This window comes from Homalodisca vitripennis, chromosome 1 (assembly GCF_021130785.1).
Source record: "Homalodisca vitripennis isolate AUS2020 chromosome 1, UT_GWSS_2.1, whole genome shotgun sequence".
In the NCBI taxonomy this organism is placed as follows: Eukaryota; Metazoa; Arthropoda; class Insecta; order Hemiptera; family Cicadellidae; genus Homalodisca; species Homalodisca vitripennis.
Genome location: NC_060207.1, coordinates 232,309,202 through 232,336,205, shown reverse-complemented (window position 1 = coordinate 232,336,205; position 27,004 = coordinate 232,309,202). Strand labels below are relative to the sequence as shown.

The following is a 27,004-nucleotide window of genomic DNA, read 5'->3' as shown; positions in this document are numbered from 1 at the left end:
AAAAATTTGAATACTAATAAGATACTATGAGAGTATACAATTGCTCTAGAACACAGAGTAATATTATGAATTAGTTTTGTTAATTTGAAAGCTACCTAGGAAGAGAGCAAATAAACAAAAATAAAACTGTAACAATACTTTGATATATTTTAATATCTTACAATTTTATTTTTGATCAAGAACAATAATTGCTTGTAATTATGGAGGCAGTCACACACGCTTGGTTACATGATGGATTTTAAGTTGTCAGGTGTCCTTACGCTTAGCGAGACGTTAAAGCAGAATAACTGTGTTAGTGATCTAAGTGCTCTTTTATATTCCAATGTCGTAAATAGTGCTAAAGACAATTCCCTTTCAATAGAAAACAGATCCATGAACAGTTGTAATTAAACCAGCAAGGAATGCAATGTAAATTGAACTGACTTTTAAGTATTACTAACATAAGTAACTTAGGAAATGACACCCAAGAGTTTCTTTATCAAAGCATTGTGGAATTAGGGTTTTAGAACTAAAACAAACTGCAGCAAAAATTATTAAAATTCATTGGTTATACTCATTTGGACTCAATTAACAATAACAAATTAATGAGGTATTTTTATTTCCGAAAAATTCAAAATAATCCAAAGAGGTTTTGTAACTTGTTACATGTTTTGGAGGTACACTACATCTTCTGTCTACAGTAGAAAATTGAATTCGCAGAATGGCTTTGCTATTTTAACTAAAACTCAAGTAAAAGTCAAATCATCTTTATTTACATGTACATAGAGTACAGTATTGCGTCAAGATACAATAAAATAAGTATTAAAGAAGTTTGAAAAAAGCAATCTCTTTATGAATCCTATGTAGGTCTACTAACAATACACAAACATGATAATTTTTGTAAATAACTAGATTTAATAAATACCAAACAAAACACTAACTAAATTTTAGGCGATGATCAGTATTGGGTTGAATACAATAAATTGTGCGTAACAGTTCTTATAATCTCAAAAACATTCAAATTTAATTTGTTCTTGAATATTTAGACTAAAAAGTAAATTTATACCAATAATGTACCTTGAACATTTTCTGCATTTTCTTGATATTTCAACAAGCGTGAATGAGATATTAAGAAATCGTAGTCATCATATTCTTCATCTAGAAACAAAAGATAAATTAACATTCTTAAGAATTAGCTTCCTCACGATGTAAAAGTGCCAGTGTTAATTACTTACTGCTAATGACAATTGCTATAAATATTTATTCCAATTGGTGTAAAATCTCTACAGTTCTGTTTGTCATAGTAATGAAAATATAAATTAAAAGGTTAACATAAACATAACATAAATTCATAAGTATTAAACATTTGAAAGACAGACTGATAACATTATTGATTATATGGACATTTCATAAGAATCACTATTTTGTTGATTACCAAGAGAAACAGTTGACTATGGCAGCATTTGTATGTGAGATTCAGTCAGACTGGGTTTTCCTGTGGTAACAAGCTAGCCGGATACTGAGATTATGTCGACTTAATCCTTATCTGGATTGTAGCAATTGATAAAATGCATGAGAAACAATGTCACAGGTTAAAGTATTGGAGTTTTTAATCCAAACATACTGTAGAGTTAAAATTTTAAGGCCTAAAAAATTCTTATATACAAGTATACAAATTCTTTTTAATAGATAAGTATTTATGACTTTGACTTTAATAGGTATATGTTTTAGAAATTGTGAATTGAATTAAAATTTTTATTCTAAATTATCGATTTATAATTGTTTTTACTGACATTCAAAAGACAAATATTAATGGACTTTGAACTTACGAACACTAATACATACTGGTATTTGTTGTCTTTTTGAACACATTTCATTTTGATACCACATATCAAGTAACAGGTGTAATCGCGAACCCATTGCAAAAGTTGCATGACTGGGCACATCTCTAAAAGTTAGGCTACGTGTGTCCCACACACAAACACGTCACTTGATAAAATATCATATGATTGTATTCGGTTTGTTTACAAATTTATTTATTCTGAAATTTTCTTGTTGCCATAACTTTCTCATTTAAGACCAATGTAAAAATATTTACTGACACTCAGCCAAAGTGGAGTGACATAAACTCTTATGTGTAGGTCAAACTAATAAGGATTGACAAGTTGTAAAGGGATGAAGGCAAAGAAATATTCTCATAAGCTGCCATGCCAGAATAATTACTTATTCTAACATACATTAATGTAATATTCTAAATAATTTATTAACACATTCGCTGCGGGAGGTAACTCTAGTTACCACTGTTACGCTGCGCTAGGAGCGGGCGGTAACTATGGTTTACCACAGAGCCTTTGTTCTGAAATGAAGTCAGTGTGCAGCCAGCACTCGAGCTATCACAATGCTGTATTTCTTACTCCTCGGGAGGTACTATTCCTGCGTATTTATGCACTTCATTTTCACACTAGACTTTTCATACAGTTTTTTTGGTATTAAGTGATTGTGCAAAATAATGGATCATAAACATATTTTGTTATAATTACTCACCACATATTTGTAAATAATTTTACATTCATTTTGGTTTACACATTTACGTTTAAATATTGTTTATGTTTGTCTAAAACGAATAAGAAAACAGTTCACTTAGCTACGATGTATTCATTTGATATATTTCCACTGCCATAAAAGGGTCTTCCCTAGTGCGAGCGATAACTAGTTACCAGCTGGCAAGGAAGACTGTCCTCTGGAGCTAGCGGTAACCACATTTACCGCATTCCCAAAATGGTAGAGAGTGATAATTTTTGTGACTAATGAGTAATTTTCATATATTTCTATCATATTTCATTCAAAAGTAAGTAAAAATATATCAAAAAAATTTCAGCATATATATGGAACTCTATATGGGGATTTTAAGCAGCGAACGTGTTAATTTTTTTTTTTTATTATAAAAATAACAAACTTACATTCTTCTACTATGAGTCGCTCTTCCCATGTAGGAAATGGTGCTGGCGAAGAGCAGTCAGAGGTTTTGTCGCAGGTGCCACTTTCTACATAAACAAAAAAAATTCTTGGTAGATATATGATGAAGCTCACATAAGACCATGTAAAGATATTGGCTCAAGCTTAGCGAATCCCATGAAATGAACTCAGTGTTGCTAATATATAATTTGATGTTATAAAGGAGGTTTGCCAGGGGTGATGGAGGGGTTGGATGGTGCCATATGTCTGTATGCTGATGATTCAAATGTTTTGTTTTTCTGGTCAGAAGCTTGAGAACATTGAAATTTTATCATATATTGGTCTAAGTAGGATTAAGGATTTTTTTGACAAAAATAATCTTTTATTAAATTCAGATAAATTTAATTATATTTTTTTTTGTACAAAGCAATCCAGACCAAATTTAAACTGTGATATTTTTCTAGACAATGACCGACTTAAATAAGTAGACCACACAAAGTTCCTAGGACTTATAATAGATAGCTTGGGAATGAACATGTAGATCATGTTACTAATAAGATGTCTACTGGTCTATATGCATTGCGACAAATGGCAAAAATTAGTAATTTAAATACACTAAAATTAATATATTTCTCATTAATCCTATCACATTTAGCTTACAGGAATAAGTATTTATGGAGCAACAACGATAAGCAATTTAGATAGGCTAATGGTCCTACCAAAAAAATCTTTGAGAGTCATGAAACATTTAAGAAATACAGATTCTCTTAAACATATTTTTTCTGAACTTGGAATTCTGACAGTGTATGGTTTACACATATTTGGATCAATAATTTATGTAAAACAATTTTTTTATCCTATACTAAAAAGTAATAAACATACATATAATACTCGTTTTAATAGACATATCCATCTACACAATCTCGAATTTTACAAAAAGAAAACATATTACAGAGGTGTGAGATATTTACATAACTTACCAACAAAATGTATAATGTAAACAGATCTGTTAAAATTTAAAAAAGAAGTAAAGGATTATTTAACTAATTTGTCACTATATTCTTTTGAGGAATATTTCAATACAAAAACCAATTAATTCAGTTTAAGAAGAATTGAAGATAAATTGTTAAAATGTAAGTTTTATCATTTAAATGAACTAATGTTACCATTTTTTTATTTATATTTTTAAATTAATATTAGTATTTAATTTTATTGCAGTGACGCCTATTTGTTGTATTTTGTACATATGATGGAATAAAGTGGTTTGACTATAACTGAAGCTTCATGCAAAATTTCAAGTCTATAGGCCAGTTCATTTTCGAGACATGAAAATGTGCGAACAAACAGAAATGAAATTTTTCAAGCCCCATGATAGGCTTCACTGGAGCTCAGCCAATGATCATGACACATATTATAGTACAAAGGTATCTATTTCCAACATACCTGAGTTTCTGTCCGAATGTAGACTGTTCTGTCCGTCTTCGGCTTCGACATCTTGCACTATAACAATTTTATATAAACAAAACCTTTATTTATAATTTATTTCATAATAAAACTATTACTAGTTATCAAAATTATTTTTCACATTACATCATCTCTTTTTGATGAATTACCATAGTCTTCAACTTTTCTTAAATATATATTTCCACAAACAAATTAAGCTTTTAAATTTCTCATGATGCTCCGCCAAATGCTCAAAATTTCTGAACATCCTTCCTGAAGAAGTGAAGAACACCAGCTGCACCCAAAAGATGAGAAAAACATTGTGAAGTGGCTTCAAGATCGACCCTGCTTGAAGCATTGTCGATTGAGGAATTTGAAAGTTGGAGACGTTTTTTAATAATGATTTTTCTATTTTTTTGTATTTTGATCTAAAATTCCTGATTTTTATTCTATAATCCATTAAACAAGCTATGTAATTTTGCTAATTACAAGTAATTTTTTTTTATTATTTTATTGATTTTTAATACTTCTGTTTTAAGTAATTGTCCTTTTTTTAATTATAAACGTAGATTAATGACGCACTCACTGTTCTTGATGCTCACATGAATAAATAATTATTGTCTATGGTCTGTGTTAAATTTTCCTGTCTTATGAACTGAGGTGCCTATGTTCAAAGGGCCATGAGGGACATTTTTAAAGAGAAAAAAGATGAACACAACTAAAAACATCAATATAATAAAGTAAAAAAACGAAACCACTGAAAATATCTGCTCTAAATTTGGTCAACTCACAGCAAAGCACGAATATGGTATTTCAAACATGTCATTCAAGAAAAATGTTTTGTCACAAGTAACAATATAAGTAACAAACTATTCTAACTAGAATAAATCGTATGGATTTTTTGTGATTGGAATAAACATGGAAAGCAGTTTTTACGATGATCTGAGCATGACTTACCAACTTTGGACTGAGTTCCTAAAGAACTCTGTGATTCCATGGCAAGACTGTCATCGTCATTTTCAACCTCCTCAGCTGAAACAGTTCATGTATTTCAACAATATGACCTCTAGGATAACTCAGGTTATTCTTAAGTGACTTATAATATAACTAAAAAATAAAATCTGCCCTCAACTTAACTTAAACAAGGCTTAAACTATTAGTATAGGTAACACAATGAAATATACACCAATACACACGCAAAATTCTTAGTGGAACAAAAATCTACTATACCTGCAAAATTCTTAGTGAATCTAAAAATCTACTTTTTTTTATTTCTTGACACTTTTCCTTGGTTCTGATTCCAATGTTTTCAATTTGTATGTATTAATAAACAGTTTTTGGGTTCTCTTTAAATTCTTCACTGAACAGTTTTTTGGGGAATAAATGCACTTTTTATAGGTAAATGTAGAAGATGTAAATTATACAGGAACCAGCCAGACAGGACAAAAGATGAAGCACCAAACTCAACCGAATTGAAAACCTATGCTACCACCTACAATAAACCACTCGCAAAGAAATCTGAGCAGGTGCGTGCAGGAGGGAACCTTCTCTGGTAGAAGTGTAGCTCACAGTTGTGGGGAGTGGGACGAGCATCTCCTTGTCTCATTTATCAGCTGTGTGGATCATGTCTGGTTCGTGCCATTTTGTTTACACAGCAACTTCTTACCTATTCTATAACTATATTGTATTTTTGTGAGTAAACTATGTGAGTGTCGCAGTCCAAGCGTAAAATATTAATTGAACAAACTAATGTAGCCATATACGTGTCCAGAGAGCTTGCACTTTGGTGTGAGGTTAACCGCTAAGTGGCAGTGGCCAGGTCAGGGGATAGAGGAAGCGGACGAGTGCTGAGCAGTGGTGGGGAGACTGGGAGAGGGCGGTATCACAGCGGCGGAGGGGTATTTACCCCAGCCTGCGTGAACTCAAATCACCCAGTGTCTTTTTGTAACCTAGTTATTTCAAGTCCCATTTGAATTCCCCGAAGAAGAGAAAATTGTCATCAAAAGGCAAAGAAATTACTTGCAACAATCCAGTCTGCTGCACGATGTGCCCAGAAAGTAATGTACGTTTTTTCAACCAATTTGAGTGTCCAAAAAGTTTACTCAAGACAGTTACTTGACGATAGTACGCCAAAAGTTTGGGAACCAGCTCAGCACACCTCTTTCTCATTTGCAATTTATCGCTCACCAGTTTGTTTGCAATTATTTACAAATCATTCTTTCATCCGGACACTAAACCAACAGTCTGAAATTAACAGACTCAGATGGGCCAAAATGTCATTTATTGTGCTAAAAATAGTTACATAATCTAAAACTTATCCAAGCTATCTCTGAAACTGATAAAGTAAACAAGCACATAAGTTATACAAATAACGCAATTGTACATACTTTAAGTGAGAGAAGACAGAAATTAAAATAATTTCTGAGTATAAGTATAGAGTGTGAGACAAAATATTAACAGTCCATAAATCAAGTGTCTCAATTGCAAAAGCAAGAGAGTAAACTCAATCATGACTCAATGTAAAATTTATAAATAAATAAAATACTAAGTAACAACTCGATAATATACTACAAACTAACAAATTTAGGTGTTACTGATTTTTTTGTTTCACTGAATTAGCAAATGTCTGGAAAAATCCTTTTTCTTTCACAAACTAACAACTGATCAAGATACAGCTCAACATTTCAGATCAGTTATATTAGTTGCTCTAAAGTTGGATGGTGTGAAAAGTTTTACTAATTTGTGTGCAGCAATTTTTTCCAATAAGAATTATTGAAAACAAACTGTTTAAGTTACCTAAAATAAAAAGTGATCCATTAAACATGTTTTCACGGATACTTGTACTTATGAGAAGAGGAAATTCATACTTACAGTCATCTGAAGACTCAAGCTCAGCGTCTCTCTTCATGGATTTCAATTCTAAAAATGAACAACAACTTGCTTTAAATAACATCAATAAAACCATAAGAACATTCCACAAAGTACTAGCATTAATACAGCATGAGCGAAATGATGTACACAATTTTACACTAAAACAATCTTGGTTTTATTTCATTTGAAAACTAAATATATGATTAAAACAAAAATCAAGTAAACCAATTTTATCTCTTGAGACAAATATCACAAATGTCCAATGGGGGATCTGAACCCACCTTGCCATATGATATACATTAAGTTTTTAACATCTTTTCCAGATTACATCACACTGAAACTTTGCTTACACAATTAACTTCTTGTACAACCTCGCTGCGGGAAACCATCTTTAGTTAACAGAAGTATGTACTGTGTGTTATGTAAATGTGAGGAACATCTTTATTTTAGATTCCTGGAAAAGGTAGAGTATATGTCAGGGCAGTCTTTGTACTGTCATCTAAATATTGAATGCTACTTTCTATATACATTTTCATTGTCATTTTTACTTGTTAGGTTAAAATTTAAACCTTTGTTTAATAGATTCATTTCTTCTTTGGTAAATGTTTCTGATGGCAAGTTACACACTAGTTGTTGGTTTTTGATAGGACACTTGTTTTCTTGATGAAGAAATGGCTCATTGGAATTTAGAAGTAATTTTAATTTGTTTCCTATCTTTTGCTGTTTCTTTCTGTATTTAAAACCAATACGTTCAAGCAAATTACAATATTTTTCGTGAAAAAGTTCATGATAGATCGTTGATAAGTCCTTACTTATGTCCAAATTTAGTTCTAAAGCTTGTAATGGTAAATTATGTGATTTATGTACAAAACTGTAAATAAACTTGTAAATAAAAAGTAAATTTTGCATTATGTACAACTCTTGTCCGTTGTTTTGTTTTTAATTGGAATGTTGATTTTAATAAACTATGAAAAAATCTTAAATTTCTTGCATTTTCTTAAAAACTGAATATCTAATTCTAATAACCTTACTTTTTGTTTGTATTTGAGAAGTCTGTTCAGCTCATTGGGCTTGAGTGCCATTTTTATTGAAGACTCTTGGAACAATTGGACAAAATTTTAAATAGTATTAAATGTTAATAAAAGAAAACTTTCCAATACGATTAATTTTTTGGATGAGGCCTTTCGAAGCCAAAGGTTTCATCATCAGGTGACTCCACAAATAAATATTTACATTATTTTTCTTACAATTATTATTAAAATTCCATATGGTGTAAATATGAAAAACAAATATTGAAAATATTTCAGCCAGTATGAAAAATTAGATATGACTACAGTATAATTTTTGAATAAATTGAGAAGAAAGAAGACTGGAAGCAATATCTTTAATGTTATAAATATACACATTGTTTTGTAATCAACTCATTTCACTCATCTAAATACATTATTCTCCTGTTGAAAATAAATAAAACCTAATATACAGGGTGTTTGATAAATAAAGACCCATTTTATTTTTGAAATTAAACATTTGATTTTTTGTGGCGAAAATTGTGACTGGCATAAAAAGAAAGCTTCATTTATAAGGTTCTTTCTTGAGTCTTCAGAATTATCAAGCAAAACACACATTTACCGCTATTTATTATTAACAGCACACAACTAATGAAAATTATCCAGACAACATGCAAAATGTTTAGAGGACAAAAGGCTTTCATCGGTCTCATATATTTGTATGGAGTTTGCAAAGATTCTTATATTTTAATTCACGTGGAGCATATAACCAAAAAACATGCCCAACAAGTTGCTAATAAATTTCATATGTACCTAAATGTGAAAACAGATGAAAAAAAAAACAAAAAATACTAAGAAAATCTAGTAACAAAAATGAACTTGAAGAAAAATTAGACAGTCACACCTAACAGATTTAACTCTCTCTCTCCCCTTCCCTCCCTCCCTCCCTGTTGGTTTATGTAGTAATGGGAAAACCACCATAGACGGAGTGCTAAAGTCTGGAGCTGATATTGAACATGTTTATATCAAACCCTCTGGGTTATAGCTTCCACCCATCATTCTGACAACCAGAACGTATGATACATTGAAGGGATCCTCACAAATTAGAGAACAAAAACAAATTGTTGAAATAAACCACACCAGCAACGGATTAACACAACAGATAAAATCACTTCCACAGATCATTAATCGCGGTGTACCACAAGGATCTGCACTAGGGCCTATTTTTTTTATTTTATACACAAATGACTTCCCTAGCTACATGCAAGACTATAGCCATACACTGATGTATGCTGACGATACAGTCCTCCTCCTTGGTCAAAAAGAACCAGAACAACTTGAAATAGCAGCATGGCAATACTAAACATGGGAATACAATACAGCCAAGGAAATGGTCTTGTTATAAATGAGAATAAAACGAAACAGCTGGTCCTAGGAAGACACAAAGAAACAACAGGAAGGCTACCAAATCTGGAGGAAACTACTACTTCAAAGTACCTGGGAATATTAATTGATGACCGTCTTGCTTGGACTGACCACGTAGATTCCCTTTGCAAGAAGCTCAGCACAGCACTGTATGTAATCCGCAGAATAAAAAATATTAGTGACACAGCAACAGCAAAGATAGCTAGCTTACTACGCCCTCTATGAATCTAACCTCCGGTACAGGATTGCGGCATGGGGTGCACTACAACAAGCAACTTGCAGCGGCTCCTTGTCCACAAAAAAAGAGCAATCAGGGTTCTAAAGAGTCTCCAGCCTAAAGAATCCTGTTGTCAAGCCTTTGCAGAGTTGAAAATACTCACTGTAGTGAATCTTTACATCCTAAAACCAGACATGCCTCTAGCTACCAACTCCCTGTACACAGACTGACAGCTACAGAAAGGAAACCGACCTACGCTGGAGCCAAGTTATGGAATGCCCTTCCAGAGGACCTGGAGAAGACTAGCAGGCGGCAGTTTGGAAACTCCTGAAGTGTTGGCTACAAGAACATACTTTCTACCAACTTGATGAATTTTATCAATGGACTGACAATTGAATTGAATTGAATTGAATTGAATTGAATTTGAATTGAATCATAATTTATTTCCAAACAATATTTACATGCGTGCAAATTTACTATTAAATTTATATTGTCTTGTTACTATACTAGTTAAATGTTTACATAACAACATTATACATAAAAAATATTATACACATCAGATTTAAAGTGGCCTAGGAAATGAGCCTACATGGGCGGAAAAGCCTGTGCGTAGGCTCGAGTTGCTTCCCCTGGAGATTTTGGAACGAATTTAATCTGGTGATTAATTATCATATTATAACATCAATACACGCATACACACAAACGCGCGTGCACGCGCTATCTACATAATACGGCATTGAAATTTATCAGCGTAAGTACTACAAATAGTTTAAAGGAAAATATTTAAGAGAAGAAAAACAAAAATTAAAGGAGTGGTGTATTTTTAAAGATCAAAAAGTCTACCTGCAGAACAACCTAACACATTACTAGCAGATTTCTTTACGAACTGTTATGAAATAAAAAAAAAATAAATAAAATAAAAGTATAAAATAGGAAAAGTCCATCTAAAGGCATCAGTGCTGTTGAAGGGGGTGTCAAGAGGGGGAGGCAGGGTCAAAAGTCAGGTCCTTCTGTAGTCAGCCGTGATAATTGCCTCGGCCTCCTCCGCGCTGATAAGATACAGCCATTCATTTCGAACGTTTCTTACATGTAAGTATTGAAGGTGAGGTGAATATTTGGTTGTCTGGAAAGTATTTACAGACATTTCTATACACGAGATGGGATATATAAAGAGAATTTGTAGATGAGAAGGATTTACTGATTTGCATTGATGCGACACCAATATTCCGTGAATATCGTGTGTTATGAGAATGTGAAGTTGTAGAGAAAATTGTATAAAAATGTTTATAAATGTGAACAAGAAGTTGTTTTAATGAAGATTTTTCGAATTGATAGAATGGCAGTTTCTGATATAAAGTGTCAGTTGGGTATCTCCTAGATTTTTGAAACCGGCTGTAAAACTTGCAATGGCTGTGTAAAAAGAGTTTTATACGCTCCACCCCAGGCTATTATTCCAAACGAGAACAACGATTGGGGCATAGGCAAAGTAAGCAAGTTTAATTTCTTTTTCATTTAAAATTTCACTTAAATGTTTAAACGCAAATATATATTTCCTTGCTCTCTTTTTTTACATATTCAACATGTGCAGACCATTTTTAAACGCTTGTCAAAGAAGACACCCAAATATTTAATAAGACGATAAATTTTTCAATAGTTTCACACGAACAAAGATCATTATTGTAACTGCCACAATTATGAACCACGAGGTCGCCGAGGGCATAGTCTGTGGTCTCTCGGAGAGAGATGGGCATAAACTTAGTCTTTGATGTATTTAATGAAAGAATGTTTTGGTTGTTTTTAAACCATTTTTTTTAAGACCATGAGGTCATGTAGAGCGTTAGAACGGGCATCACCCCAATCGTTACCTTTTATTAAAATTAAGCTATCATCAGCAAATAAAACACAGGATTGCCATATAAATTCAATTTAGAGATATTGTTAATATAAATCAAAAACAGAATTGGGCCGAGCGTACTGCCCTGAACCACCCCGTAGTCCACCGGAAGCGCATCGCTCTCGGTCCCACAGACAGACACGGTCTGTAGCCTACTTGTGAGGTAGGTTGAGAACCATGAAAGCGCATTACCCCGAACTCCAGTGGCCTCCAATTTAAGGAGCAGCCTATTTCTATCAATGCTGTCAAAGGCCTTCCTCAAATCAAGAAATATTAAAAATAATGCGCAAGTTGTCAGATATAGCATCATTGATTTGTCCTGTTGACATCAAAAAAAGCATCAGAAATGTTCCTGTCGTCTCTGAACCCATACTGACACTCGCACAAGATTTGATTGTTAGAAAGATAGAAAACTAATTGTTCTTTAACTATACGCTCTCAAGGATCTGGAGAATACACTCAAAAGGCTGATGGGGCGGAAATTATTTTTATCTAAGAAGCTATCTCCTTTATGCAAAGGGAATGACCTTAGCGATTTTAAAGATATCCGGGAAAATGCCAGAAGAAATACTTAAATTTATTAAATGCAGAAGGGGCTTAGAGAAGATATAAATATTGTCTTTTAACATATCAGCCGAGACACCATCACGTCCAGGGGCGGATCCCCCACGCAGTCCAGTCGCGTGCCGTATTACATCAAGTTCAGTAACAGTGGTCAATGTGAACACGGTGTTCTGTCTGTAATCCGCATCACTCAAAACCGGGTCCCCACCTGAATCGATGGCACTAGCCAGATTGTGTCCAACCGCGGAGAAAAAGGAGTTAAAATCATTAGCTACTTGTTTACACAAACCATGAGATATATACGGAGTATCCGGTAAAACTTTATGGATCGGAAAAGAATCTCTCTTCTTAATTTTACCAGCAAAGCTCATTTACGATAGACCAGAACATTTTGGGGTTGTTTTGATAATTTTCAAGTTTAGTTCTGTAATATAGTTTTTTTTTGGATTGTTTAAGAGAATTTACTTAAATTGTGTCTGAATGTACGAAAAAAGTGATAGAGATCATTATTAAAGGGTTGTTTTTTTAATTTTTTACTTATTTTGTCTCTAATGCGAATCAATTTGACCAAATCGGGTGTAATCCATGGTTTTAATTTTTTTTGAGCGTGTGGAATAGTTATTTAAAGGTTTTGAGGAAGTTTTAATAAGATCAGATATTGTATTTTCAAATTGTTTTAGCGGCATATTGTGATATCCTGGCAACTCAAAACAGGTTTCCCCAGTTCAAAGTGAGCGAGATTACGGCCGAACAGATGCTTATCAGTGTAGTATTGTGTAGTAGAGTCGTCAGTAGGTGGTCATTGTGAGGCGATGTGGCAGTGGCAGTGATAGTCAGGGCCAGTACTGTAGTGGTCGCTCACGCCAGTCTGGAACACAGCTGATTGTACATTGTTCATGTCATAGTAACGTAGAAATATGTGATCCAGACATGATGAGCAGTTATTAATCACTCTAGTTGGTTTATCTATACATTGAACAAATCCCGATCCCAGTAAGCAGTTTTAAGTATCTGTCGCATGTTGAAGTATTCTTAAGTAAATCGATGTTAATGTCGCCCAAAATAATTCCCATCTTGCTCTTAATCTAAACGATTACAATAATTTTCTAGTTCAGTTAAGAAAAATTCCAAGTCACTGTCAAAGGTACGGTATTAGGGCAAGTATGTAAAACAGGTTTTGTTGCAGTAATTGAATTCTAAGTTAATGCCGTAGACGTCACCAAGTGTTACTTGTAAGGAAGTAGCTGATAAACGTTTATTGAAGTAAATGATAACACCGTCATTTCTGTTACGTTGTTTGTTCGTCAGCACAATGTCAAAACCCCTCCAAAACCTCTCCCTCCTCACCCTCTCTTAACCAACATTCAGTCAGAACAACTATGTCCAAGCGTTGGAATATTATTCAGATATACTAAAAAAGTTTCGCTAAAATTTTTACAATAACTTCGGATATTACAACGAAATAATTTTTAGGCTTTCATAGCATTCCTGACTAAGAAAAAAATTACTAATTTGTTGTATATTATATAATTCTAAACAATGGTTTTACATTTAAACAGTCGTCATCTTCCCCATTCATGAGCAGGACCCTCGGCACAGACCACCCACCCAGCTGAGGACTCATTAACCTTTACAGAGTATTATACGTAATAAAAATTAAGAGATATAAAAAATAATAATAATAATAATAATAAACAGTTATGATATGAATGTGCGATCAATAAAATAGTATGCCTAACCACTGAATTTTAACATGTATTTCTATGACCCTTGTTCTTATCTCTATAATAATGTACAAAAGAATGTCAATAAACAATAATTATACACAAGAAATTGGAAGAAAACCTTCTACCTCTGGAATGAAGGTCTAGTTTACCTTCATCTTAGCTCAGCATCTTAAATCCGACACGGTTGCTCTACCATTCTTAGAGATTGCGTCAGAAATATTGTAGTGCACTCAATTGTATGTTATGAGGCCATGATAATAACTCTTCACCTAGAGTACACTATACTTTGTAGTATATAGTCTCTGATGTTGAAATCATGTAAAGATTTTTTTTTTCTTCTTTGTCAACAACTTATTTTGGATCTCATCAGACAAATACAAGTACAGATTCCAGGAGTCAAACCTATGACAGCGTCGGATTTCGGACGCTGCACTAAGAGGAAGATGAACAGGAGCTGAAGAGTATCTAAGACTGTATGTATCAATTCCCTCTCGTTTTGATGTTCTCAACTGATGTAATACACATTGACATAGCACTGGCCAACATCTACATCTGGGAGTTAGTTTCAAGAATGAGGAATGTCAGCCTTACAAATTTTAACTTATTCAACAAATCTTATTTCACAAACATGCATTTAAATTATAAAGGAAAAAATAAGCTTACCTTCATAATAATTGGCTTTGTGAAAGCAATGCATGTTGAAAATGCTGTATCACACATAGAAAAAGTGTTTAATAGTTGATCCAAGTTCAAATAAAGAATCTAAAGCTCACAATTCACCTAACCACATTGTGAATGGACACATGGCTGAAGTAATCAAGCATTATAGGCGTAACAAGTAAATAGAATTCATTATCCACTGTAACTATTCTTGGTATATTATTGTAACCACATGGCTTACCCTGTATTGGAGGTGGAGTAGAAACAACAACCTCTGGAGCTGATTTATTCTTTCTTACACGTACTCTTATTTTGACAGGATTCTTTTTGGAAGCTGCAGTTTTTGTTGCAGGCTTTTTTTTGCTCTTGTCTGAAACAACGTAATATATTAACTTAATACTAGCTGTTACCCGCGGCTTCACATCAAAGTTTTTAAAATCAAAGTCCGTAGTCTACTCAGTCAAAGCACTTATGATGTAATATGATGGTTCCCTATGATATTTTTCAAACGTAAGCAGGGGTAAGATCAGGTACATATTATTTCAGTGTTCATGGTTAGACGATCAGAGGTTGAGGGATTAACTCATATATCAAGTTTTACGCATTTCTGGTTCAAATGAATTATTTCCAATGCCAGAGCTGAGTTTGCTTTGTTGCTACTTTGGTTAATAAAAACACTATATTTTCAGTTTCTGTTACCTACTTCGTTTAATACTTAGAACTGAGAAGTTTACTACGGTCAAAAAACATTTACTCCCGGTATAGTATGGTGGAAATCCTTTAGAAGTTTATGAAAAATATCATTTATTAGGTTTTAAGTTGTAGACATTTTATATTTTGGACTGTAAAAAGAATGTATTTGTGGTCTGGGAATGAATGGCTTGATAAAGCATGTGTAAAAATGCCAAATCACAATGTCAAGGAAGCCAACCAGTCTTGAGTGTCTAGACATTCTTGCATATAAACATTCACTTTAATTTAAGTATTTTCAATTCATTACTACATATTTTTAAAATCATCAATTGCACAATTTGGAATAAAAGATATAGAGTATATATTTGCCTTTGTTGTATTAAATCGTTTCAATTCTTTCTTAAAAATATATAATATTATTTATATCTACAATATGTTGTAGCAATTTGTTAAAACTTTATACCTGCCAGTGGTTTTTTAATGTAAATTGATATTTGGAGTTACCAATTGGTTCCAATTTCTTGTAAAGCAATTATGATAGGAGCCCAGTTTTGGTAATATATCATTGGCTTCCCTTATTGCCAAAATGGTTTCCATAATGTATATGCCATAAATTGTCAAAATAAAGTAAACTATAAAAGAGATCTCTTATGCTGTCTTGAGGTTTTAGACCTGAAATAATTCGAATAGCTCTCTTCTGCAATAAGAAAATATTTTACAGATTTGTTACTAGTCGAACCATACAAAACTGCACCAAATGAGATGTGGAAATGAATATGAGAAAAGTATATCATTTTAGTGTGACTGTAGTATAATATTTAGAGATACATTTTAGGGCATACACTTCAGAGGATATATTTTTTGAAGAGCCAGAATATGAGTGTCCATGTCAAACTTTTATCTAATATTTTTTTCCAAGGGAAAGAGACGATTGTCCCCGCACTTAGTCCTAAAAGGACCTTTGTCCCTCCTTCATATTTGTATCCTCAGAATCTGAGACTTTTACAGAAGCTGATCAGATTTGAGGTTCCTGTTCTCTGATGTTCTTGGGGCTGAAGAGATATACCTCTAGGAATCTTTTCCGAATTTTAGATACGGCAGGACAGTTTAGCCACATATTCTCCGCTGATTCCTCCGCTTCTCCGCGATCTACATTCATCAGTCTGGCTAAGGTCCACCTTCATGAGGTGTTTTCTAAGGGGGCCATGTCCTGTCAGCATCCCTATTATCATTCTCATATCCTCCTTACTCTGATCTAAGAGAGATGCCCGCCCTTTTAGCATAAGGAGAGATATACATATTTGATTGTCTTAATCCTGAGGCTCTACTCCAATTAAAGTTTCTTGTCCTCTTTTCCCAATCTTTTACAACAGCTTTGATGTAGGAGAAAGCTATCCCGCAACCCGGCTCTGGCTCCACCATAAAGAATTCCGTTCCCTTTTTGCTGAGGGTATCTGCTTTTTCAATACCGAATGTCCTCAAGGCCCGGTACCCAACCGAGTGTTTCTCTATTTTTCTTTGCCAGTTCTACCAGAGCATTCTTGCACTAGCTAAGAAAGATAGACTTATCTAACATCAAACCTAAAAATTTAGTCTGGTCTACTTATTTAATTTCTATACTATCGAATTTCAATGGACAGTTTTGGCTTAGATTTGTTTTGTCCAGTCTCTAGGTCCATTCGTTTTTGAGATATCTTGTGAGCAGACATACAGACAAACAGAAATAAAATATTTTCAGTCTTCAAGTGCTAGAATACGCTAATGCTCAGCCAACGAATCAGATAAACTAACAATATTATACAGAGGACAAGGGCCCACAAATCGATTGATTTTTGCCGAAGTCTCAGATTTGAGAATTAAATACAAGGTAAGAGAGTAGCATAAGTTCTTTAATGACAGTGCAGGGTCCTAGACTCTTCCCTCATAAAAAAAATGGTTTCAGTTAATATAAAAATCTTACTTGAAAACCACTACTCTCTTGTTGAGTGTCTGTAAACAAGACACTGTAACAAGATTTTTAAGTAATATTTTAATTGTTATAATACAGAACTAAACCAACCAATCATGAATTGGCAAGGAAGGGCTAAACAAAGTGGTATACATATCAAGTGAGTTATCTAATTCATAATCAATTTTACTATATGTATAAACAAATACCTGATTTTGATGGTTGTTTTCTGTTAGTTGTACTTTTGACGGATTGAATTTTTTTTACAGGTGGCTGTGTAACTTTTTTCTTTTTGTTGGTTGCTTGTGTTTGTGTGTTCTTCGATGATTTGTTTTTGCTTCCTAGTAACAATGACACATACAATTGTGAACAAACACCAATTATTATCTTTCTAAATTAACAACTAAGCTATGAAATTTGAATCCTCTACATCAAACTAGAGTGAGGTTGAGCTGTATGAGAGGATATGATAGTCTTGACTCCGCCTGTATTAAAGGCATTTGTCAATTATAATAAAGACAATCAAAAACTGTGTGAGCGAAAAGACAAGATTTCACCGAGGTGAAGCTATTTATTTAATAAAAGGATAACAGGATTATAACAATGGCAAATGACCGAAATCCTGTTATTCTTACAAATCTTCCATCATCAAAAACAAACTTAAAACAAAGTATTTATTTAAAAATTCTAATTGTATTGGAAATTTTTGGAGGCGGTGTGAACAGAAAATTAATACATCGTCTGTGTCAGCCTAAGTATTAAAATAACTAAATGCCTCCAGCTTTGTTTTCAAGTAGTGATCCTTGATTGCAATGTTTAAATAGAAGGTGGAGACAGAGATTTGACCAAGAGTTCAGTAAATAAAATAAATGACAGATTTTTTTTTTTTTTTTTTCCTTTGGGATATTGGGGTGGATTCCTAGATCCTCACACGTCAACCTGAGCTTATTGTGTGCCCCTTTGATGTTAGAGGGGTAAGCCTATCTTCGTGCCCTTAATTAGGCTAAGAAGCTTTTCCCCGATACTAGCATCTGGTTCGTCGCCTGGTTGTTTATCACCGAAAAGAGCCCTTCTCCTTGCTCCCAGTCTCTCACAGTCCAGTATTATGTGTTTTGCAGTCTCTTCAGACTTATTGCAGAGTCTACACTCCGAGTCCTCATTTCGTAAACCTAGAGTGTTTAGGTGTTTCCTGAAGTGGCCGTGTCCAGTGATCAAGGCAATCACTTGCTTAACCCGATCCCTCCCCAGCCCCAGCCCCATCAGCCATCTGGTGAATCCGGAGCTAGAATCGGCAAGCAGTCTTTTGCCGAGTGCTTGTCCTTGGTGACTAATGACAGATTACCTGCAGCTTTTGAAGTAGTTTTTTCAGCCACTGTCACTTCTGGAGTTTTAGCTACTTCTTCTTGCTGAATTGACTTCAAATTCTTTTTGGTGTATTTTCCTTTTTTAGGTGTTTCTGTAATTTCTGAAATTAACATTTGAAGTTTTAAATTACTATTCCAGCATTGATTATCAGCATTATAATATAATGGAAATGGTCAAATAACAAATTAACACTTTTTTAGTGTTGTATTAAAATATTAAATTAACTAAAACAGTCATTAATAACGTAATAATTATATATTTCAAGAAAAGCATACAACATTCAGAGTACACTTTTCTCTCTAAATCTCTGCACTAAAAGCTATCATTTACGTTTGTTGTGATACCACAATTTGAATTTAGATATCTGTAATTGTAAACTAGAAAGACAGACTCTGCCTAAAGCTCAGCCCATTACACTTCGTAATGGCTATTTTTGAGTATAAGAATACGATTTAGGGGTACACCCTCGAATTTTACAATCAATAAACGTATTGTAACATTTCCTTGTATATATTCTGTACACAAAGAGACACAAATTGAGTTCACTCACATCTGTAAAATTATTCAAAAAAATTAAACTGCATTTTCTGGTAATAAACAAGTATAGATTTTCAAGTGGCAGTAGGTATTCTTTGTATTTTAAGAGCATTATCCTAGGAATACAAATACTCTTAATATGAGTATATACAAGTGTTTAATACATACAATAGTAAATTATATAGACCTACTATAGCATTTTTTAGTGCCTGAGCTTTGTTCCAAATTTCAAGACTCCCAAGTTCTTGCAAAAGTAGTTCAAAATCCATATGGAAACATCAGTGCTCCCAGCCATTCCATTTTTCTTCAGTAGTCCCAATCAACACCACAACACAGTAAATTTACCTTGCTAAAAAATGCCACTGCAGATTAAACTAAAATTCACGTGGAGCGTGGGAGAAGGTGGAGGTTGCATCCGGGTTTGAGAGTGAATAGAATGGTATTACAGTCACCTTCCTCCAAGGTGGCTTCGGACCTTCTCTCATTAAACAAATCAATGTCTTCTAAGGTCATTGGTCTCATTACGGGGCATGGTCACCTGAGGAAGCATCTTCACAGAGTTGGCATCCTTCAGGAGGATCCGCGATGTGGAAGGTGTAATGAGCAGGAGGAGACTGCTGAGCACCTGCTCTTTGATTGCCCTGCAATAGCAAGAGAGCGGTATGCCATCTTTGGTAGTTTGGACAGGGGTGGTGAATTTTCCCAGGAGGACTTGATAGGTTGTTTTCGGCGGTTTGTTGAACTGCTGAAGTTGTAGTCTGGTGGGCCTCATGGTGTGTTTCCGGGTGCGCAAAAAGCCCTTGAGGCTTAAGTGCACGGCAGTAGGCCGCCCCAAGAGAAAAAAAATGTTCAATCTTTGTATGAAACCAACCAATTCAACAAAGTACCTAACATAACATGCTGATAAGTTACTAAAAAATGACATTATTAACCTTCCCAACATACTAAGTTTACTATTTGTTTATTCTATTGCCAACAAGGTTACCCAGAAGACTGATTGACGGGGAGGTTACTCAGAGTAACTTATCCCACAAGTGTTCACTTCTAGCTGGTTTATATCTTTCAGTTGAACCTACACTGGTTATCTAAGATGACCAAGTAAAGTAAGACGTGTCACTTAAATCTGGGCATCACAAAGGATGTCCAGGAGCAGCACATCACTAATTGCCAATGTCAAAATACAGGGAGAAAAGGATGGACTAATAGGTCTAGTTCAGTGTGGAGGATGGCTGTTGGAGTGGGTGGAACTTTAGGCTTTTTCTAGCCTAAATATGAGGGAATACCGTCCCTGCCCGCTTTCACTGGAAGAGGCTGGAACAGATCTAGCATCCCTTCTTCAAAGGTAACATGGCTGAGATATAGAGCCCCCAATTCCTCCTCGTTATCTCGACAAGACGCAACCCCTACTCCCAAACTTACCCATTACGAAAATTCTATCACTCCAGAAGCAAGTACAAAGGTCCTTTAAGAACTAAGTGCAATTTGCCGTTTCCTCAGCTTCTTGTACTTAGTGAAAAAGAGCAGTTATATTTTGGTAGATGGAAATTGAAATTCCCAATGGACTGATGCGTACCATTTTCAATACAGAAGAAGAGGTAATTGAAAGAGTGTCACAACAAATTTAAACCCTCTAGGTCAACTTGTTCCGACAATTATTAAACACACAGACAAACATAAATGAGATGTCTTCATCAACAAGTGGTGGAAGACGGCTTTGGTAAACGCTAGCGAAAAATACAAGTACATTACAGATTACCTGCAGCTTGTGAAGTTGTGTTAGCAGACACTGTCACCTCTGGAGTGTTAGCTACGGCTTCTTGTTGAATTGACTTCACAGCTTTTTTGGTGTGTTTTCTCTTTTTAGGCACACCTGTAATTTCAAAAATTAACAGTTTAAGTTTTAAATTACTATTCCAGCATTTGTTACCAATATTACATAATGTAAAGGAAAGTAAAATATCAAATTAAAACTTTTTTTGTATTGTATTAAAGTATTAATTTGGCTAAAACAGTCTGAAATTTGAGGTCCACGCAAAAGGGTAATGATTATATAAAATTCAAGAAACATGTACTATTCAGAGTGTATGTAAAATATAGGTCGGAGAATAACAGTTGATTCTTCAAAATTAACCTTTGGCTCTACCAAGAGCTACATGTGGGGAGGATAGTTTTCAATGTTGGTCAGCTTGACATATCAGTGATATCTGATGCTTTGATGCTTCACCAATCTTACATACGAAGGGGGTACCCAAAAGTAACCGAAATTGTATCGCTGGCAGCCGGCAGCGTGTAGTACACATTCCTGCCGCTAGGCGTGTGTCGCGCAACCCATTGCGAGCTCAGTGACCCCAGTTCCGTTGTCCTAGTGCATTCTGTTCGTTCGTAGTGACTGTTTTCGCTAACCCTGTTTTGTTCTTGTTTCGTTTTTTGTCATGGCAAGTTTAAGTGAACAACGTGCAGCTGTGAAATTTTGTTTTTTACTTGGTAAAAATGCTGCAGAAACTATTTTAATGTTGAATACAGCTTACAAAGATGATGCTATGGGGAAAATTGAGGTCTACGAGTGGTTCGCACGATTTAAAAATGGCGACATGTCGATTGAAGACAAACCTCGTTCTGGACGTCCATCAACCTCTCGAACGGACGAAAATGTTGAGAAAATTCGTGAACTTGTGCTCACCAACCGTCGACAGACAATTGAGGAACTATCAGAGAGTAGTGGGTTAACTTGGAGCTCGGTTCAGCGAATTTTAACAGGAGATTTAGGACTGAAAAGGGTTGCTGCCAAATTTGTTCCTCGACTTCTGACTGACCATAAAAAGACACATCGAGTTGAAACTTGCCGCCTTCTGAAAGAACATCTCGAAAATGATCCCGATTTTCTGGAAAAGGTAATTACTGCTGATGAGTCATGGTGCTATGGTTATGACCCAGAAACGAAGCAACAGTCAAGCCAATGGAAATCGCCATCTCCACCTCGTCCAAAAAAATGTCGGCAAGTCAAATCAAACATCAAAACCATGTTGATTTGCTTTTTTGATGCTAAAGGCATTGTTCATTCTGAGTTTGTTCCTCCAGGTCAGACTGTCAACCAAACATTTTATTTGGAGATTTTAAGAAGATTGCGCAACAGTGTTCACCAGAAAAGACCCGATTTGTGGCAGACTGGAGACTGGTTCTTCCACCACGACAACGCACCGGCACACACAGCCATCTCAGTTAGGCAGTTTTTAGCCAAAAACGGCATGGTTCCGCTGCCCCACGCACCTTACTCGCCTGACCTCGCTCCATGCGACTTTTTTTTATTTCCACACATGAAAAGAGGCTTGAAAGGTCAACGATTTGACAGCGTTGAAGAGGTTAAGAAAAAAACGAAGCTCGAGCTTGCAGCCATTTCTAAAGATGACTACAAAAAATGTTTTGATCAATGGAAATACCGTTGGGACAAATGTATTAGTTGTAATGGAGATTATTTTGAAGGAGATAAGGTCGTATTGTAAAAAATTTTATAATATATAATTTTTAAAAAATAATTAATTTTTTGGGTACCCCCTCGTATAGTGAAACAGTCCCAATTGAAAGAAACTCTTCATTGATTCATTTAACTAAAATGTTGAGCTATTGGGCACTACTATATTATACATGCAGAAAAAACATGACGGCATCACATACGAAAATCCCATACAAAACAATGATTACAAATAGTAAGGATAGTTATAATAAATAAAGGGTGATTTCAAAATAATGTCCATTTTGGTATATCAAATTAAAAGCTTTATTTTAATAAAAAGCTAAATATAAACACATCAACATGGTCATATGACCTTCCGATTTCATGTATGAAAAATGATGTAAGCTACAAATTAATACATCAACATGGTCATATGACCATCCGATTTCATGTATGAAAAATGATGTAAGCTACAAATAAATACATCAACATGGGTCATGGGTCTTCCAATTTCAGGTATGAAAAATGATGTCATGCATAAGGTCTCCTGCCACGCTGTCCGAGAAATATTGTGTTGTTCCGTGAACAGTTCCAGAATCGCATATTTCTCGGAATTCCGACCATCAATGGCCACCAAGATCATGTGACTTGACACCTTGTGATTTTCATCTTTGGGATTATCTGAAGTCATTGGTGAATGCCAATAAACCCCGAAGGACTTGAAGGAGAAAATTCAACGGGTTGAATGAATTTCATGTAGAAAGTTGTTCCGTGCCAGCGTAGTAGAGGAGGCCACATTCATGAAATAATTTGTTATACATGAAATCAGAAGAATTTACGGACACGTTGATGTATTTATTTTTTAGTTTTTATTGAAATAAATCTCCTAATTTAATACATCAAAACAGGTGCTCTTTTCGAATCACCCTATATTTTAATTACTGTATTATATTAGAATAACAGCACTTTCATGCTTGATAAGATGTAGTCAACATTACTTTAATTTATTCTTAAAAAATATATGAGTTTACTCTTATGACATATAAAATAAGCTAGTATGAAATGATTTATCCTTAACCCTTTATGAACTGCCGAAATCAGCAAAATACTTGAGTTTGTTTAGGCTTGGAACAAACGTTTATTGTAACACGTGTTTGTGACACATTTTGATGTTAAATTTAGTCTGTGATAGTATATGTAGACCAAATATTTTTGATGATTTTATGGAAAATAAAGGCAAGCTGATATATCTGATTGGGTACACGCGATCTTTCACAACTACCGTTGTGTACCAGATCGGGTACGCACCGGGCTTTCATAAAGCACGTTGTGCACCTGATAGGGCGCACGTTGCTGAAAATTTCTCATTATTGAGTTTTCATTGTTTTCCTGTCTTTGTGGTTTGTTAAACAAGATAACGTGATTAAATAAATACCTTAGACTATCGTGTACCCCGTTGGGTGCACAACTGCTTAATATTTAAGGTTAATTAATTTTTTAGATACCGCTTGAGGAACATGGAAAAACATTGAAAAAACACATTTTAAAAATTGTTTTTGTTTGGAATTCATTATTGATGAGTGACTTGAGAGGATAACAAGATTACAAAAATTTTCAGTCATTATATAACAACAGATTCAAGAACTGGCAAACGTCCTTAACACTGCTATTGAATAATTTTACTGGCTTCGAAGCCCAATTCTACAAAAACTTCACAATTCTATGCTACCATACATAATTTATTATGAGGTAGAGTCAAAAAGTCCCCACAATGGATTTAAATATACATCCAGCATGCTCGACGGTGAGTTGCAACAGTTGGTACTACTCCTGGGCAGACTATCAGTAATGTTGGTAACGCTCAGTTACCATTGTTTACTGGTGTTCTCATGTGTCTGAACATTAACCTTTTTGATACGAAAATTTCAATTAGTGAACAAGGATGAAACACTAAATTCTGTTTTGCTTTAAAAGTCACCTCATGAGATTCTTTGAGTTATTAGTTCATGCTTACGGTGATGAGGCGATGTTGAAAAATCAAGTTTACAAATGGCACAAACATATTCGTAAAAGTTACACGAGCATTGAAGATGAATCTCGTAATGGACGGCCTTCAACAACCAGTGATGAAAACATTTAGCGAGTACAACAAAGTGTAAGAACATAAAGGAGACTAACAATTGACAAAATGTGTTTCAGGTAAATTTTCTCATGGTAGTACGAGGTCCAATCAAAAAGTATCCGACCTCGTCGTGTATCGCGGCTTCTGCTGCCAATAATGAGATAAGATTTGTTGCGACAATAGTTCCTACTATGATAAGGAAAGGTACAAAGTCTTATCTCGATCCCCCGACTGGTTCGCCGGAGACGGGTCAGTATGTACTGATAAGTCAAGTGCGCGTATTGGTTTTCTCTAACTGTGAAGATGATGGAAAAAGTGGAACAACGTTATTGCATTAAATTTTGCGTGAAACTCTGAGAAAAACAAAGTGAGACCATTCGGAAAATTCAGCTAGCATTCGAAAATGAGGCAATGAGTGTTACGCAGATTAAAGAGTAGTATAACCGTTTCAAAAGTGGTCAAACCTCGGCAGAAAGTGATGCACGTTCGGGCCGACCAAAAACAAGTCGAACTCCGGAAATCATCGAGAAAGCATAAGTTTTGATCTGTGAAAATTGTCGAATGACTGTGGAGGAAGTAAGTACTGAGTTGGATGTCAGTTTCGGATCAGCTGAAGCAATTTTAACCTGTGAAGCAAGAAAACAAGACCTGGCTTGTGGGCGTCTCAAAATTGGCGGCTACACCACGACAATGCACCAGCTCATTCAAACTTTTTTGGCGAAACACGGCACTCCGCAAGTTCCTCAGCCTCCGTACTCTCCAGATATGGCTCCATGCGATTTTTGGCTCTTCCCCCACCTCAAAAAACCATTGAAAGGCACCAGATTTGAAAGTCAAGAAGCAATTATGAAAAAAACAACGGCTGATCTCATGGCGATGCCAAAAAGTGATTTTCAAGACTGCTTCCAGAAGTGGAAACGTCGCTGGAATCGTTGTGTTGCTTCTCAGGGTGCTTATTTTGAAGAAAATTAACACCAGCTATTTTCAGGTAACTTCAGTTTTACGTTGCACCAAAAGGTAGGATACTTTTTGATTGGACCTCGTACATACAGCATCCTTCATGATCATATGAACATACATTTAATTTGCTTGTGAATGGTTCCAAAAAAAGCCGACAGACAATTAAAAAGAAAATCAAATGTTAATAGGTGGTGAGGTAACTAATATGACCGTCCTGAATTGGAGTATGCAGATGACTTGGTATTATTAGCTCCAACAAGCACCAGTGTGCAACACATGATTAAAAAGCTAGAAATATATTGTGCTACATGGAATCTGAAGGTTAATTTTAATAAATCCAAGATTATAGTTTTTAGAAAGGGGGGTAAATTGAGTGTTAATGATAAATGGTGGTTTAACGGGGAACGAATAGAAGTTGTGAACAGTTACAAGTACTTAGGATTTACTCTTACATCGTCTCTTTCTTGGTCTGAACACTTCAAAGATAAAGCCAGGGCTTCAAATATTGCAATTAATTCTGTTTGGAATCGACTGATAAATAACATTGATGTCCCAGTAAGCGCTAAGTTTACATTATTCAGCTCGGTGGTGAAGTCGATACTTTGCTACGGGGCTCAGGTCTGGGGATTCTCCGAAAATGAATACGTAGAATCAGTGCAGAAAAACTTTATTAAAAAATTATTTCGACTTCCGAAAAACACACCAAACTATGTGATTTATCTAGAAACGGGAATTGAAAAGTTGCATATGTTTACTTTATCTCTGAATATTAAGTATTTATTAAAAGTTTGGAGTCTGCCTGAGGAGCGCCTACCAAAAATTTTAGCAAGGAATCTGGGGAAAACATTAAATTTTGACACTGACTGAGATTTGCAATCACAACTGACGGAAGTGGTGGAGGCAGAGCGGGCAGTTTGGCGGGCCTATACAGTCGGCAGAGCCAGGACGTCTGTTTATCACAAACAATACTTGACACTTGACCTTGACCTGGGCAACAGAACCTTTCTCACTGATAATTTGAAAGTTTCAGTTATGTCTTGGGCCATTAAGGTCAGAGCAGAGCTTGTCGGTTTAAATTACAAACCCTGGATAACCAGAAAAAATTATTTATGCTCATTATGTAATAAAAACGAAAACGAAGACGTGTTCCATTACGTGGCTTCTTGCCCTATTTTTGCTTACTACA

General features: G+C 34.9%; 1 protein-coding gene across 9 annotated transcripts in view; it reads right to left on the bottom strand.

Moving 5' to 3' along the window:
* Positions 1-27,004, bottom strand: part of LOC124353138 (mucin-3A-like) — a 110,677-nt gene that overhangs the window by 57,489 nt on the left and 26,184 nt on the right. For all 9 annotated transcript variants that reach the window (XM_046802998.1, XM_046802991.1, XM_046802993.1 and 6 more), the window contains exons 6-14: positions 21,042-21,155; positions 18,726-18,848; positions 17,593-17,724; positions 14,984-15,112; positions 7,249-7,296; positions 5,335-5,409; positions 4,378-4,434; positions 2,940-3,023; positions 1,057-1,137 (exon numbers count right to left, since the gene is read on the bottom strand). In XM_046802998.1, the coding sequence (XP_046658954.1) occupies positions 1,057-1,137; positions 2,940-3,023; positions 4,378-4,434; positions 5,335-5,409; positions 7,249-7,296; positions 14,984-15,112; positions 17,593-17,724; positions 18,726-18,848; positions 21,042-21,155 (843 nt within the window). The remainder of the gene's footprint in view (positions 1-1,056; positions 1,138-2,939; positions 3,024-4,377; positions 4,435-5,334; positions 5,410-7,248; positions 7,297-14,983; positions 15,113-17,592; positions 17,725-18,725; positions 18,849-21,041; positions 21,156-27,004) is intronic.